Source organism: Symphodus melops (genome assembly GCF_947650265.1).
Source record: "Symphodus melops genome assembly, chromosome: 2".
Lineage (NCBI taxonomy): Eukaryota > Metazoa > Chordata > Actinopteri > Labriformes > Labridae > Symphodus > Symphodus melops.
Window position 1 is genome coordinate 10,197,834 of NC_136692.1, and position 17,040 is coordinate 10,214,873.

The following is a 17,040-nucleotide window of genomic DNA, read 5'->3' on the forward strand; positions in this document are numbered from 1 at the left end:
GCAGATACATTTACAAAGAGAAGAAATGTGAAGAAGAATGTGCAAAAAAGGCTTATGGAATAGAAATACTTCAAGCGCAGTAATATAAATATACACTGATAAAACAAACTCACCTATTGGGTTCTGGCTTTTTACTCTCACAGTTGACCAGCCACAGGTAATCCTGAGGCTCCTCTGTGCTGGACTGTGAGTCGAGGTGTCGCACGCTGACAGGCTGATATGGAGGGGGGACATTGGTCAGCATCGCTGCTGGGCCGGCGATATTACCCTGGGCTGGGAGAGGGGGGGTATCCACTACCAGGCCTCCAATGACCGCCTGGTGAGCAGCTTTCGCTGCTTCTGTCGGAGAGAAAAGAAGGCTGGAGTTCACGTCTTCATGACTGTTTATGTTTACATGTCATCTCTTTCAGTTTATCAGACAATGTGTACCTCCGAGCACTAAAAGCTCAAATGTAAACAGGGTTTTCTTTACAGCTCATTGTTGAGGTAAAGGCTGCTACTGAATTAATTATCGCCTCTAGTGACAACAAAAGAAAGACGTACACTCGACTATCGTCTTCACTGTATTCAAGCAGTTTAATAGATCACAAAGATGAGATGGCATCAGAATCCCTACGTTATGTCTTAGTAGATGTCACCAAGTGACTGATAAAGCTCACACATTGAGCAGAATAGCACTAAGCACATATTGTTATTATTATTATTATGATTGACCATATAATCACTTCTGGAAAGCATCAGGTTGATTTCACCTAAAGGTTGATTTGGTTCTCATTGATAAAGAAAGATCAGAAGAAAGTGTTCTGTAGGACACAAATGAATGTTTTACTTAACTCTAGTCAACATATTGGACTCATTCTACTGAATTTCCAGTTTGAACCTCTTACTATGAATAAACTGCCTTTTGTTTTGCCTGTATTATGTGTGCACAATACCAAAGCATATTAAGAGTATTTCCATAAATGGTTCCAACTTTCTGTTGGCCTGGGACTCCCTCTCATTAAACTGCTCATATTCTGGTCCAATGAATCCCATAGAGATAAAGCCAGTGATGTTGAGGATTAATAATATCATGAAGAGAGTAAACAGAAGGGTAACTCTTTCACATAAACTAGAACCCAAGCTGTTATACAGCACACTAATGTCAAGTAAACAGTCTATACTCAGTAGCTGCATTTTGCCAGTGACACTGTATCAATTAAAGTCTCTTTGATTGAGGTCATTCAACACGAGGAAAAACAAACTCTTCTTCAACCTAACATTCTTCTTAGGTGGATAGACCTTTGGAAATTTAATCTGTGACGGACTTCATATGTGTGACATTTGTGAAACCTCTGACACATGTATGTGAAGCACTGAAAGAACCACTGGAATTGGTAGTTAAGAGAGAGAATGTGGCGTTAACCTTCAGAAACCCACAAACTCCTAGAAAAGCGTTCCCTCAAGGTCTCAGCATTGTCACACGAGCTTTTCAGATAACTTCGTCCTTTTCAATCCCGTCTGCCTGTTCTGATTGTTGGACTGCACAGAGAGCCAAGATGGCTGACGTGTATGATCGCTGGTGTATAGTTTTATTTTCATTCCACATCTTTCTCCTTTTGTCTCTTTTCACATTTCTCCTCCCACTCTCCTCTATAACCGACATGTTTTTTTTTATCTCACACAAGGACCCTTCTTGTCTTCTTTTAAGAGTACATTTCTATTACAGAGCATCAATTGCTCCTCTCCCTCCTCCACTGTCTCGGTTTTTTTTTCATTTGTTTGTTGAAGCCGAGTGATGATTCACACGGGAAAAAGGAAAATCCCCTCTTCTCTTGTAAGTGTTCCTTCCCCTGCTCTCTTAATGTTCCCCACCTCCTCTGATATCTGCCGAACCATGAAGCACTCTGGTTTGGCCACACACGACAGCAGAGTGGGAGTTGGGTCACACATACAGAGAAGTGCAAGTGAGCGCAAAAGGGAGAGCCAGGGACATTATTTCATAATAAGAAAGAAGCCATCTGCAAAATACTGGTCTCAAGACCCAGTTTCTGCTCGTTTTCACGTCGGATAATGGACAACTACTTCCAACAATATCCATGTAACAAACTGGAGGACTTGGTGCAGCATAATCAATGACACAGTTGCCAGGTTTGAAAAGTTTGTGATGAAGTGAATCAACAACCTCAACGGTACGATACATGAAACGGTAAATGAATGAAACTTTTTTTCCCCCACTGCACAATACAATAAAACACGACATTATTTGCAGAGCCTTAAACTGAGCTGTAGATTTAAATGAGGCCTAAAGACAGAGAGACAGGGTGAATAAAAGAGGACATGCAATTTTAAGAGTAGAGAGAACAAGAATGAGATACGAGGGAAGGACAGAAGTCGAGGCAGTGAGGCCGACAGGCACACAATGCTTTGATAGCCCAGTACTGAGAGCACAAGTAATGTGAGCTTCAATGCAACAAGTGGATCAACACATGGATCATTAGACTTGGTGAGAACTTTGCTGAATGGAGGCCTTCTGGAACATTCAGCTGGTTTACCTAACCCTGTCAGCAAGAATGAGTAGACAACATCTAAGGGGCGGCGACGCCTCACGGTTTCATTTAGTGTTTTTAACTATACTATCCTGTTTTTGTTTTCGGAGAAGACGAACTCTTTGCTGACGGTTTGGCTTCCAGTAAGAACCTCTTGAACCACGATCATGAAAAGGAACCCTGACCTGAGCGCAGACAACTTAACAAACCAAAGTCAGTGCAGCACCTCCTGACGTGTTTACGGTAAAGTGTTGAATTCAGTGACCTATTGAAGAATACCTTATACTTTATTTGATTTAAGTACTGCTTTTTATACTTTATTTGATTTAAGTACTGCTTCGAGTACTTTATTATTTAATTACTTGTTATTTAGCCTTATTTCCCATGTTAAATGTTTTTTGCACCAATACACTGACAAACTTCTCATATATGTAAATATCCTTGCCAAAAAAAATAAAATAATAATAATAATCTATCCAATGTAAATATCTTCACAAAGAAAAGGAAGTGCAGCAAAATGCTGACAGTAGCTTAGGCACATGTAAAAATGTACTGCCTGGTTTCTTCAGGCTCCATGATTTTTCTGGATCCAAACACTGGCAGAGCTGTTACATTATATATTGTGAAATATACTGAAAAAATATCATGATCCCATGCAACACTTCGGTCCAAAAGAAAACAATATTACTGGGTTAAATCTAATCTCTTAACTAAGAGTTGACTGGGTGAAGCAACATTAATGAGACTTGTGGCTTTAATGTGTATCTAACAATCAAATGTGAATACTTACCATCATCCGTGGGGTTAAAGCCGCAGATGTCGCAGATGCAGCGAACCCACTTATTCATCTCCTCTTCGGTGTCAGCCACCAGGTAGAAGACACGGTCAATGGTCTTAATGTCGAATATGAAGCTGTGCTCCAAGTCCTTCTTGTTGAAAGTCAGCCCCGCGTCCACCTGAGGAGGCAGCAAATGAGTCTTTGTGTAGATGCTTCACACAGAATTAGTGGAAAGGAATACAAGATCTAGATGAGTGATTTATCAGGAGCATACAGTTTCAGACGAAACAAATAATCCAGGGATCAAGCTTTTTTTTTAATTCTTAGAAATAACTTAATTCATTTTTATAAAGAGAGGAAATTGAATGCCTAAAGGTATAGTTGCGTATTTTAAATGTTAGGTTATAAAAGGTCCCATTGTATACCCTTTTTGGGGTACATATATCTAATTTATGTGTCTACTAAAGTGCGTTCACAATCACTAATGTCAGAACAAAGGGTCTGTTTTCATGTACTGCTGGTCCATGCAAGCTTCGACATCTATCTGGACTTCTAACACTCAAGATCCCAGACGAGGATCCATGTTCTTGGATATTTTCCGCCCCTTTTACCATATTGGGAATGCTAGTGCCAGTCCGAAGGGAGCTTGCGCTTGCTACAACGAGCCAATGAGCTTGGATCAGTGGCATCTCTTGTGATGTCACACCACACATTTTCAACAAGGGGGGCTAGAACTGAGCGTTATATCCACAGTATATACAGGACGTCTATACACGCACAAGTTTGATTTGAGGGGGGAAGCAGCTTATATTTGTGGGGTTGTTCTTGTAGTAATTTACGACCAAAAATTGATTATTTAAAATAGGCCATATAAAAAAAGAATCACATGTCAGAAACAGAAAAGTGGGTTCAAATGCAGGCCTATAGTCATAAAGAATCATACCTGCTCACACAAGTTGAGATCAATCACGCGGATGGGCTTCTTGGCATGGTCATTCTTGTAATACTCCAACACGTCTGGGTCGCCTGTCAAACGGCCACTGCGAAGAACAAACCACCGCTTCTTCCATGCCTGCAGGGTGAGCACAGAAACGAGGCCAAAGGTTTTATGTGTGTTCTCACAATGACGGCTCAATTCTCAACTGACCACTGGCTGGCCCGATGCTTTTTTTTTTCTTTTCTTTCTCCAGTATAGCCAATGTGTGCTAGCATAGCTTGTGTCTCTGTGTGCATTCTCCACCAGCTGCATGAGCCAGAGGGAAGAGGCCTGAAGCAGAAAAAATGTGTCTGGGACAACCGGAACAGAAGCCACAAAGTTTTATATGGCACCCTGCTTGGAGTGAAGAGCTAAATCCATGAAAGGAAACAGGCAATTAGGTTTTTTTTAAAACAATAATTTTTCTGTTAAAATTCATCAATTCAGCCGAATGCAAAACTTTCAAATAACAAGGAAACAAGCAATTCGGAAAACAACAAAATTGCAACAACAAAAACTGAATATGGATCACATGTCAACTGACTGATGATACAAACAGTGCAAATGTAATGAATCCTGGTTTAACTTCTGAAAATCCCCCTTTGTGCCAACGCTTTTTAAAAACACACAGCTGCTCAAGTATCTGAAATAAAAACTCATCTTGTTTACAGATCATTTATAGCATTCACATCACGGGTCGTTGTCTAAAAGATAAAACATTAAGTAAAAGTTAAAAGCCTCTCATGGCCTTAAAAAAATAAATAATAAGCCAGAGGCAGAATAGTTGTGATGCTAAGCAAACAGTGCAGTGTTTTCTAACTCATGGTGTTTGTAGTTTTATTTAGATCATACCCTGCAGCAAGTCATTGAAATGCAGACTTGTGCAGTTCATGAACTCTTGATTTGGAAGAGTCATGGCATATGAATGTTATGTTAATGGCTGAAAATAAGCAGCCTTTAAAGACCTGGTAAAGAGTTCTTGGACATATTCTTTAAAGCTACAGCAGCGGCAGGTTATACATGGACAGTGTAAGAATTAAATCTCAATGTTGGCTTTCAGGTCCTGCTCGTCATTTAGAAGGCTTAGGATCAGAATATAAGGAACGCAAAGAGGAACTTTGTTGCTGTTGTTTTGGGAGAGTGATTTGACCTGTATTAACGATGCTTTCGCCTTTCTTTTTTTTTTTTTTTTTCAATCCCTTGGCTGTTTTTCCCTCATCAGGGTGTCCTTTGTTAGTCAGCCAAGTCCTACACTGAGACAGCATGAAGAGCATCGGACCTTTCCTCCACAAACAGAATGAAGAAACAAGCAGCCCTGCAAAGACCCCTGATTTAAATCTGCAGGCGAAACACTCGAGACATCCAGGACTCACATGGACAAACAACACTGAGACAATAAATACCACACTAACACAGAAAAGGAAACTACTATTCACATCCCACACTGACATACTGCACTCACACATGTAGCACGTTTCACACACTGGAGTTCAAAAGTACTGTTACATAATCAAACACATACACACACACAAGCACACGCACACACACACACACACACACACACTGACCAAATGAGGTTTAAACCTATTGAACAAACAAACGTTTAAGGCAGTCAGACTTCAAGACTACATTTTTAACTGTAAAGTTGAAGTGAATGTGCAAAAACAACACTGACAGGTCTGTGTTGTGTTGGTGGGACAAAGGCAGAGGGTGTGGAGAAGGCACCTCTCATTCTCTCTCTCTCTCATTCTCTCTCTGGTACATGACAAAGCAGTCTTGGGTCAAGTTACCCTGAGGGGAACAGAAGGACCCAGAGCTAAGGTTACAGTGAGTGCAGGCCCGCCTAGAGAGAGAGTGTTTACAAAATGGTAAGTCGTACATGCTAAAGAGGGAGGCAAGAAGTGAGACCTGTTTAACAAAAAGGGATTGGGAGTTGTGGAGTTCCTTGTGAAATAATGAGAAAAAACAAGAGGCCTCATAGATGTTGGATCAAAAACCAGAGAGTGGTTCAAAGAAGAAAAAAAAAGACCTCTTCATAAATTCAATATTAAAAAATATTTACGGTAAGTAAAACTCTAATAGCATACCAGGTAACATATATTATAAAATAAATCATAAAGGTGGTGGACATTTGTTTCTGGAAAATTAAAACTGGACTTCTCAAAGAACAGAAAATTATAAAAGTGAAAAATGTCTCTTTAAAAAAGAAATAAAATAGAAAACACAATGCTTAAAAAAACAACTGATGAATCTCTTCCATCATAAACGTGTGATCAAAAAGAAACATTTACCATAAAGCAGTCGTTTTCTGCCAAAGAGAGCAGAACCAAAAAGCAAGACGTGAGATTTTTTTATGAAATAAACTGTCAATACAGTAAATGTAATAATGATGGAGAATTATTAGTATATCTAGGAAATAATGAATACGACAACAGAGAAGAGGAACAACACTTGTTAAACTGTAGGGTCAATTATTTTAATATTGTTCACATCATATCCTCTGGTGATGGAAGTTAGGGTTCAGTCCCAGTTCAAAAGAGAGCTGAGGAGAATCTGCAACCAGATGTTTGTGCACAGCTGCATTAGCATGCTCACAGACAGTAGTAGCTCTAAGATAACAAGCGGTGTGATCGTTTGAGCATCTCTCCGCCATCTGTGGACTTTCACACAGACTTCCTTGTGAATATTTACATGCATATGCAGTATTATACTGCTGATTTGTGCCACACATTCAGCCCAAGATGCATGCATAACAAAAAGAAGCACCTGAAAAGGCTGAAAAGAGTGACAAACCAACACAGAGCGAAAGCAACTCTAACCTAATGAAATAGTGTGTTTCATTGACATGCACAGAGATACTTTCTACAATTGTATATACACAAGACATTAAAAAAGATAATAATGAGGTTACAGCAGGAAGTCACATTTACATTAATCCTTCAAACCTGGTTACTGGAAATTCCACATTTTACTGCAGATGTATAATCAGATTTGTCCTCGACCTCCCACCATATTTTATGATCCAGCGGGGCAGATTTCATGTGTAATGTGCACTCCAGCCTGGGATGTTCCTTTTCTTTTCTTTTTTCAATAACTTGTGACTGACAGCTCAGCGGGAGAACAGGCACTTTTTTGTACAATTGTGTCTAAAAACGAAAAAAACAAAAAAACACTGCCGGTTCAGCTCAGAAACTGACGTGCAGATTAAATTCTCATGCAGTTCACATTAGCTTATTTTAAAACAAGAGTTCTCTAGTGGCAGTGGAAGTCGTCTATTATCTTGGCAATCATCTCTCTCAAGGACATGTTCACAGTCTGAACTTCATCATGCATGCAGCATCTTATGTTTGTCTTTTTGGATCACGTTGACTCGGTAACATAGCATTAAAATATCAAGGGTCACTGACAATTCATGGATTAAAATAAGCACATCTACTGTACCAAAAAATCCATCTAAAGTTTCCTATCCTATCACTAAATACACTTAGATTTGAACAGAATATGTCACATGATGTTAAAGTTTTAACATTGCTTGAAGTGTATATTATAACATCCTAAATGTGACACCTAAAGACTATGTCAAGATGAGCATTCCCAAATTTGAAGTTCAGCTCTTCTATACATACCGTCTCTTAGGGCTCATGAAGAACATATTGAGACATCTGTTCCTGCTTTTTGGTTTGTATATTCCATAGTAGTCAATGGATCCCAACTTGTCTCAACTGGACTGCATGATACATCCATTTCAGTTTTCCCTAAACATACTCGGATCCTTTCATTCACTCAACATTCACATCCACTTCAGCTGGTAGGAGTCAAGTGTTCACTGCCCCAGCAGCATTGGGGAATGGGACAGCATGGGACGATACTGGACTGGGATGGGGAGGGCTCCCCTAGCATGGCAGCTGTCCACCACCACCCCCTCTTTACCCCCACAGCCCCCACTCGTCCAAGCAAGCGTCTTCTGATAGGGTGAGACACGGGAAGACACCCTCTATTCGGCCACCTAGGTCCTACATCCCTATGGGGACCAGACAGAGGGGGCATTGAGGTTCTGACTCAGACGATGACAGGGGGGAGGAAGGGTGGGAGGGTTTGGACTAGATGCCAACAGAGTGGAGTCACACTGCCGTCAGAGGCCTCTTGACCCAACAACACTGGAGCACGGAAAGGGCAGATGATGGGGCAGTGAAGTAAATGAAGTGCGAAGGAGACAGAAAATATGCAAAAAAGCGAGACTCAAAGAGGTTTCAGAGAGAAAAGAATGGCCAAAGGAGGATATGAGAGATTAGCTGAACATCTAGCACCAGCCTCTGTACAATCTTCAACCACATTGAAAGCTAATGTAATTCAATTCAAAAGCTCTAGAGAGCAGTGGTTTTGTGAGACAGGTTAGGACTCTAAATCTTCTGGCACTTTGGCCCAAAATAATATGCATGCCTACACTCCACTTTATGCAGCTTAATATCTGCCAGGAGTTAGGCCAGTCCTATACAGTACTTTAGCTCTTTAAAACTCTTACAATGGATGAGCATAAATGCTAAGAAGTTGAGAAGACAGTAAAGACTGCTCAGCCGATCACATGACGTAAGGCCATGCAGTGGGGATACATCGAAAACACTCAACCCCATTTATCATGGAAACTAAAAAAAACAAAAACTTGTTCAGCAAAGTCAGATGTCCCATATCTTTAATTCAACAACGCACAATTAGCTCTAACTGCACTTTCTGACAAATACCCCTTACAAAGCTGATAGATGAGCAGTATGTTCTGAAAAGAAATATTCAGTTCAAGACGTCATCCTCTCAGTAATCAAATCTCATCTCCTAGTGTTCACTAAAGTCTGCCTCTTTTCAGTTCTCTGTTTTTAATCAACAAAGACATACATTTAACTTATCACATATTTCAAGGTTCCTTTTTCCTTCCATTTTTGGAAAACAAAAAATGCTTAACAGAATATGACATCATGACATGTTGATTCAAACAATGGCGACTGTTTTAATGATAACACATCAATCGAAAAAATTTGGCCTCAAGCTGATTAAAATACATTTTTCCTATAATAACGATTAATCTTTTTTATTCAAAACATGTTGCCGGTGAGTCCTCCACTAAGCACCACCAACCGCAGTTTTACTGCGCTTCAAAAGCTAATTGTGCTTCATGGTTTGGATAGCTTAATGCGGCCTCAAAAAGCCTTTGAGTGAACTAACTTCTAATGTGCTGTCATCAGAAACTGTACTACTGCATACTTAAACCGACCCTCCATATGTTTAATGCTAAATGACAATAACACAGACCATTTTTTCATCTCTACATTCCTGCAGTAAGCGCAGTTAGGACACAGGATTGTGTCTTCAGGATATACCTAGTAGCCAGTGTTTTCATGTGTGTACCAACTTGTTCTTCTGTCATTCTGTGTTAAAATGCAGGCACAATCAGTGCAATACACCAAAGACAAATATAGGACATTTAATAATCTCAATGTATCGATCAGTGTTTTGCTTTCCTCAGTTCGCCTATTGAATGTTAGCATTAGCTTAGCTCACAAAGACTGGATGTCTAGTTAGCACTTAGCAGCATGAGAGTGGTCTGGCCATCTGTCCCATCTGAGTGGGTTGTGGGTAAATGACCTGCACCCTAGCTGCACTGACTCATTCTGCCTAGGACAGAGTCTGTGTTCAGAAAAACACCGCATCAGAAACAGGGACAGGGAGCGCACTGAAGAGAGAAGGGCAAAACTGTTGGTGAGAACAAAACGAAAAGATGTGTTGCTGTTTAATCTGTCAGACATCACTACCTGCAAACATAGTATGGACAAAGACCAGCTTATATGATCTGTTGATATGATTATGATTAAACACAAATCTCTCTTCTGTTGCTGCACACCACACACTCTGCACACAGTCCAGCGCTCTCAAGCAGGAAATTAAATACATAGCAGTGGGTCAGTATTTATGTGCACAGTTTAGTGACGCTAAGGGTGAGGTGAGAAAACTGTAAATAAAAAAAGTGGTGGCCTTATCTTTACTCAGCATTTATGTGGAAAAATATGCATAAATGTATTACTCAGTGCTTTATCAGATGACATTTGGATCTTATCCGATTCACAGCATCTCAATAGTTTCAGTTAAGAAGGTCATGTTGGTGGGCAAAACGTTAATCAGGTGTCAATGGGTGTTATGGGGCCTTAACTTCATTATACAAAAAAGTAACAACAAAAAACAAAGTAACGAAAAAATTAATGTTTTTCCGCTTTCCTCCATCTTTCCCATTATGCTATCTTTGGAGAAATGTCAGGGTTTAGCAGGGGGAATCTAGGAATGAAATTCAAGTCATGCACATGACTTTTTTTTTTTTTTTTTAATAGTGGAACATTGAATTATTGCACTTTCTGACGCAGAGAAGCAAAAAGCAAATACCTCAAAAGGTTTCCATGACTCTGCAATCTGACACAGATGCAGTAAACAAGTATGCTTTCTTGTAGACCACAGAGCTTCCCCAAGTCTCACATAGGCAGCCTCGGGACCGTAAGACTATTTTGAACAAAGGCTGTTCTAATAGAGGAGTGTCAAGAGCGTCAGAGGCTTTGGCGCTCAAAGCTCTCGATGACGAGGTCTGCAGAAGGAGAAGGAGGGGAGGGACAAAAGCTCCTCTATTCTCAGTGCTACAACTGGTATAAATTAGTCTTTGTTAGCCAGACATGACTAGGATTCTTGCTAAAAAGCTATTTTTACTTCCTTGAGCACCACAGAGGGCAGTTAACATACAAGTAAAAGTGCATGGCCTTCGGCTAAGTGTGGCTGCTAAGCCAACGTCATCAGCGATCTTCAGTATGCTGGGAGGAGAGGGGACTTCCGTAAAAGTCATGCACGTCTGAGATCCAGTCTGCTGGACAGTGGTAAAGAATAAACCTGTCTCTGTGCCCTTGTTAAACACGCCTGATTCCTTCTGTTGTTATATGCATGCATGGGTTTTATGTCATTAGGTCATGACTCCGTTTCTGCTGAAATTAATATCAATGAGAGGTGAGAAGATTCATGTCACTGTGTTTTTGGAAAGAAACCGTTCCAGCCTACATGCTGATCCATTACATGCACAGAAAACCTGGATTCTGGATGACTTCCTAAGCATGACTGGGCTAAAATAAGAGCAAAGAAACACAATCATAAGCTGCTATTATGTAAAAGTATAAAAATAAATGTGTGATGCATCTTGCTTTAATGTGATAAGTAATTTGAAGATAGATCAATAAACAGGCTTTTACAACATAGCAGACAACCCAAAAGGTAAACCATTTTAAAGTATGTTGAACCATTCACTTTAAAATAGTCCTAATTTATCAGCAGCTTGCAGGCTGATTTGGGTGACATACAAAATGGGACACTAGCAATTCCATGCCATTCACACAGACCTCCAATCAAGGCCAGCATCAGGCATGCAGCTGAGAGGAGAACTGGTTGGAAGGAGGTGAAAGAGAGCAGATGTGCATGTCCTCATATGCTGCTTAGCAATGTACAGAGACTGCTTCAATAGGCATCAGACATCACAGAGTATTTTGACATCTCTGCACTTAGTTGTACATTGATATTAAAACATTAGACAATATGATCTATTTAGTTAAGTGTTCAATAAGGCTTTCATAAGATGATCTTCTTTTTCTGAAGATAAAGAACATATTTTACTTTGTCCAAAACTGAATGGAAATGTATATTTAAGGCTTCAAATAAGCCTCTAGAGGCGAGGTAAAGTGCTGCATGCCTCCACCAGTGCACACCTGTGTTGTTGTTATTAACTGCAGTAATAATTACTCTCTTTGTCTCAGTGCGTCAATGCAACCTGAGGAAGGCGAAGCCGATGCGCGTTGATGTATTTTAATGTTGCCCAATGAGTTAAAGGCCTTTCATATTTCTCCAACCATCTTGAGGGCCGGGATGTGGATTTATTTATGCCAATGTTTTCCTCCACTTTCTTGAAGTTTTCCCTTCCATGAACGTCAGTCATTTGAAGGAGGTTGTCTCTCTTTTTCAAACAGGCCATGTTGATTGAACTACTGAGCTCTTCGCTATTGTCCCAGAGCTTTGGTGCAAATGAATCATCGCCACTTGTTTGGAAGAAGAATGTTGCAAAAAGAGACAAGCCTGCGTGTGAGTTGCAGGTTAAACAGTGACAGGGATTTTTAAAGATCACTGGCCCCTCCATTGTAACCACTGGACCAGTAAAATGTCTTTGATCCTGAAAATAACACACATTTACTCCCTAAAGAAAATCGACCAATCTGATGCAATGAGGAATTCAAAGATTTTAGTTTTTTTCTAATTTCTAACAAGTTTTTCTCTTATTCCAAATTTCTACATCCTTCCTTGCTTACATTACGAGTGAAGTGAGCGCTAGCAGGGAGGTTGTTGGCTGTGGGCACTAATGACTAATGAGGAATCACTGACAAAACACCAGTTTCAAAGGAAAATGACATGAAAATAAGAATGATGTGTTACTGGTATTTTATTAAAGCAGTGTTTTGGCTGGCCCGAGCTGGCCTGTTATAATGTAATGAGTTATCCTCCAGTATCACCCTTCTACTTAAAATCTAATAAAATGCCACTAACCTCAACAGAAAATCCACAACATCATTTGCAGCATGAGAGCTTCGCAGGATGATAAGCATACCTTGTAAGCTGTTAGTCCTTTTACTTTCTGTCTTGTAGTATTTCAGCTCCTGAATGGGAGTAAATAAGTGTTGTTTTGGTTGTCGCTTGTGCCTTCTGTCTTTATCATCTGCTGCAGTCTGTATGAGGGTCTGTAGTTTGTGACCTCTCCCTCCTCCAACTTCCTGTTCAATGCAATCAGGTTGTCCCAGACGCTCTTAACTGCCACCGCTAAATCAGAGGGGGAGGGACTAAAGGGTGATGCTCGGTGATGTTTACAAAAATGAAGAGGCAGTGAACCCTGTCACATAACTGTGGAATCATTACTTTAATGACTTCTATTTAAGGTATAGAAGTTAGTCATGGTGTAAATAAATGTGCTTGGGTTTTGTTTTTTTTCCCCTTCTGGGCATTATTACTGTCAGCCATTGTTACATTTATGCACCACTTTGCTCTGATTGAAAAATATAGTTCATGAGTTATGTCCTTAACAATATCCGGTTACAAGAGGAAAGACATCTTTTATCTGGGGCTTAATAACTTGTATCCTCTCTCCTCTCCTATTACTTGCCCTGATGATTCTGTCCTCAATTATTGTGAAGGGCTCATAATCGCAGACAGATCCCTTCCTTGCACTTTTTTTTTTTTTGCTGCATCCGAAAGCTCAATCCTCTCCCCTGCATGGATTTCAGTCTTCCTCTGCTTCCTGACTTTATGTTTCCGTTTCCTATTTGCACTCTAAATAAAAAGAGGTCTGAGCATGGACAGCTTCCTCTATGGGTCTTCTTCACAAAAAGTGAAGAAGCCCGGAGTCTTCTGCTTGAGCTGCAAAGATGGCTCGTCACAGAGACTGGATGTCTTTTAAGTAAAGGATAAAGAAGGGCTTACAGGGTGAGCTGACTGCTTCGTACAAACAGTTCAAATAGAGTGACAACTTAACAACTTATCAACGACATGTTAGAGGCTATGATTTACTTTTTCTATCCCGACAATATGCAACAAAAATCTTTTGGAACTTAAGTCATGCATAAAAGCTTTGGAGACTGCATGTTTCTACATCAGGGATGAGATCGGAAGAGGATGAAAAATAGGATGAAATATAGGATACTACATCCGTTTGAAATGATTACTTCTGCTTTAACCACTTTAGATGTGCATCCCGTTAACATCCTTTTAATAAATGTACCAACGTGTTTCAGCACTGTTTAAATAGAATATTTCAACACTGCAGAATTTCTACAGCAGTAGGATGTTTACAAGCAGCCTATGTATAATAAATCTATGCAAGGATCGTTGAACATAAAAGGAGACAGATTTATTGTCTAAATAAAAGGAACTAGGAAAGATAAAACTCTCATTTTTGAAGGAATGACAAATATTAAGTCTGACTATTAGGGAATAACCTGAGGAAAAGCTACTGTACAAAGGACCACCGAGTCAAAAAGCAGCACTGAAGCTACATCAACCCTATCTGAGGTGCGTGTCTGCATGTTGTGTTATATTGAAACCTTACATTTCCATCTTAAAAAACACCCGCAGCAGAAACTTTATCTCCCAGTCCCAGCTCACTGGGATAACTTCTTAATTGTCAACATGTCCGCAGCACCGCTCCCCCGGTGGAGTAGTAAACCCCTACTTCTCTCCTCTCCAAAAAGAAACAAGAACTAATCTTTGTTAAACTGTAACATCACATCATTGCTTTGTGTGCGAGCGCCCCATCTTCCCACACAGGTCAAAGACACAACAGTGAGCATTTCAACTCTCAATTCTTCCAGTAGAAGCAAAGCACAAACTCTCCACGGAAACTAAACGCCTAGTTTCAATGGACAACAAAGGTCTAAGCTTGCATTAGCACACCAGGGCATTAGACAGCATGTGTGTCTTATTAAACATGTTCCATGTTCTATTACATGTTGTCCAAGCATCGTCACAAGAAGGCAAAATAGTTCATAACAAAACAATAAACACACATTTCTGTTATTATTGGGTTAGGGTCTAAAAGAAGTTGAATAAAAAGTACGAACGGGATAGTTTTATGGTTTTATGTTTACCACTTTGATCATCTGCTAAAAAAAATATATATATATGCAGGACAATGTGCGAAAATACAGGAAAAAAATATTACTGATATTAGAACTGCATAGAAGGACAAGAATGAAAAGCAACATGGCTGAATGAAGAAACATAAGTACATTTTGTTTTTAACAATATAATCATTTTTAATAATTTGAGACCGCACTCAGCAGTCTGCAACAAAAACCTTAAGTTTTCTTCTTTTTTTTTTCTTACCACAACCAAAACATTCATGTTGTAAGAATTTCTCAAAATGCATTTAAACAATAATAAACATTGGGAAATAACCATCGTTGAGATTTTCCCAAACCAGGTGGTAAGCAAACAGGTGCAGCAATGCAACACCAACAGCCGTGAGAGCAAACAGCTCTCTACTTGAAGAAAAACAAAACAGAGCAGTCGTTTTGTGCAGCTGGGCACTGACTGTGGAGGTAACACTTGTGCATTCCTACTTTGCTACAAATAAACTGGCAAACTGACATCTGCTGTGTAATGTAAAGGCAGTGTGCATGTGACCCATGTTTTAAGTGTGCGATAAAAATAGCCCAGTTTGTGCCTGGTTCTGTTAACACTAACTGACCAAATGCCTAAGAAAGATAGAGAGCTGTGTTAACATTAAGAGCTCCTCCTGAGAGTGGACTTCACATTTGCAAGCATGCTTCCTGTATGCATGCTCATCAATAGTGTATGGATCCATAAGAAGCGCCTGAACAAGTTCCACCATCGTCTACGCAATCCTTCACTCTCAACCGCAACTTACCATCCCCGCAGTCGCTCCTCTTTCATGTGCAGCTGTGAAATTCTCACCCAGCCAGGCGCCATCTGACCCCAACCCTAACAATCTATGCTAAGTGTCCAAAAAACACAGACCTTGGTCGTCATACTGCTATCTTTGTAAACAACACAAACAAAGATCAACATTCTCATGAAAGACAAACAGGTGTTTTCATGCATTTATGGGCTTTCACAGGTGACCAAATAACAAGATAATGTCATGAGTCTTCAAACTATTTTACGTCAAAGAATAAATATTCTAGTTGAGATCAGAAACAGCAACCATCCTGACATAAAATAGAATCCACAGACAGACGGACAGACAGCCATGACTTTAACCAAAGGTTAGACTTTAATCTCTATGCTAAGTTCACCTTTTTCACACATTTTCCACCCAAAAAAAACTAGAAGTAGAAAAAGTGATGCTTACCAAAGTTCTCCTCTGTCACTACTTTGCTTCCCTAGGCTTTGTCACACATCTCTCTTCATCAAACACTTCTGAGGTCCTGCTGCACATGTTATTTCACAGGACGACAGTAATGCTTTTACTCCAGTGTCTTGAATAGGCAACTGTCTAATTGCTCTCATTGCTGCACTAACTCTCTCGTAAGGCGGGGTCAGGAACTCTCTAGTCAAGTAATCATTCAGAATCATTCATTCGATTATCCAGAGAGGGAGGGAGGGAGAGACAAAGAGTAAGAGAGAGAGAGAGAAGGAGGGGAAGGCAAATGACCAAGAGGAAGTGAAGGTCAGATCTGTACTCCTAAACTAAAGCAGAAAGGTTTTTAGAAGCAAAACAAAGGAATGATTCAATTACTCCTCTGCCAATCATATTCGACATCTGCTACTTTCAAGAGTAATGAGTCCCCTTAAAAAAAGCAGCTACCCCCCGGCCTCTCCACCTAGCTCTCTGACATACAGTCTCGCAAGGTAAAGCATTAACTCAAGGGGAGCAGGTTTAAACATTAACACGACTACGTCACAGCGCGTATGACTGAGGGAGCACTCAAGTGTCAGTAGCTGCATATAATGTAGGAGACTGTTCAAGACTCGCAGTATTCGGTTTTTCATCAAAACTGAACCAACTACCTCTTTCTGTGTTTTCCAGGAAACACAGGGCTTTGTGCAACAGAAAATGAGGAAAAAAAAAAAAACACACACAAGGCAAAATAACATCCCTTAGTGGAAGTTTCCACTTTGTTAGCGCTTTTTATCTTCCTGGTCATCTGTTCCCAACACACACTCTCGGCACAAAGATTTCCTGT

General features: G+C 40.1%; 1 protein-coding gene across 5 annotated transcripts in view; it reads right to left on the bottom strand.

Annotated features, from left to right (window-relative positions):
• Positions 1-17,040, bottom strand: part of gab1 (GRB2-associated binding protein 1) — a 48,189-nt gene that overhangs the window by 12,380 nt on the left and 18,769 nt on the right. For 3 of the 5 annotated variants that reach the window (XM_079337432.1, XM_079337430.1, XM_079337434.1), the window contains exons 2-4: positions 4,250-4,378; positions 3,319-3,484; positions 114-339 (exon numbers count right to left, since the gene is read on the bottom strand). In XM_079337432.1, the coding sequence (XP_079193558.1) occupies positions 114-339; positions 3,319-3,484; positions 4,250-4,378 (521 nt within the window). Of the gene's footprint in view, positions 1-113; positions 340-3,318; positions 3,485-4,249; positions 4,379-7,908; positions 8,139-17,040 lie in introns of those variants that run through there. The other 2 variants (XM_079337433.1, XM_079337431.1) reach the window with 2 other exon arrangements.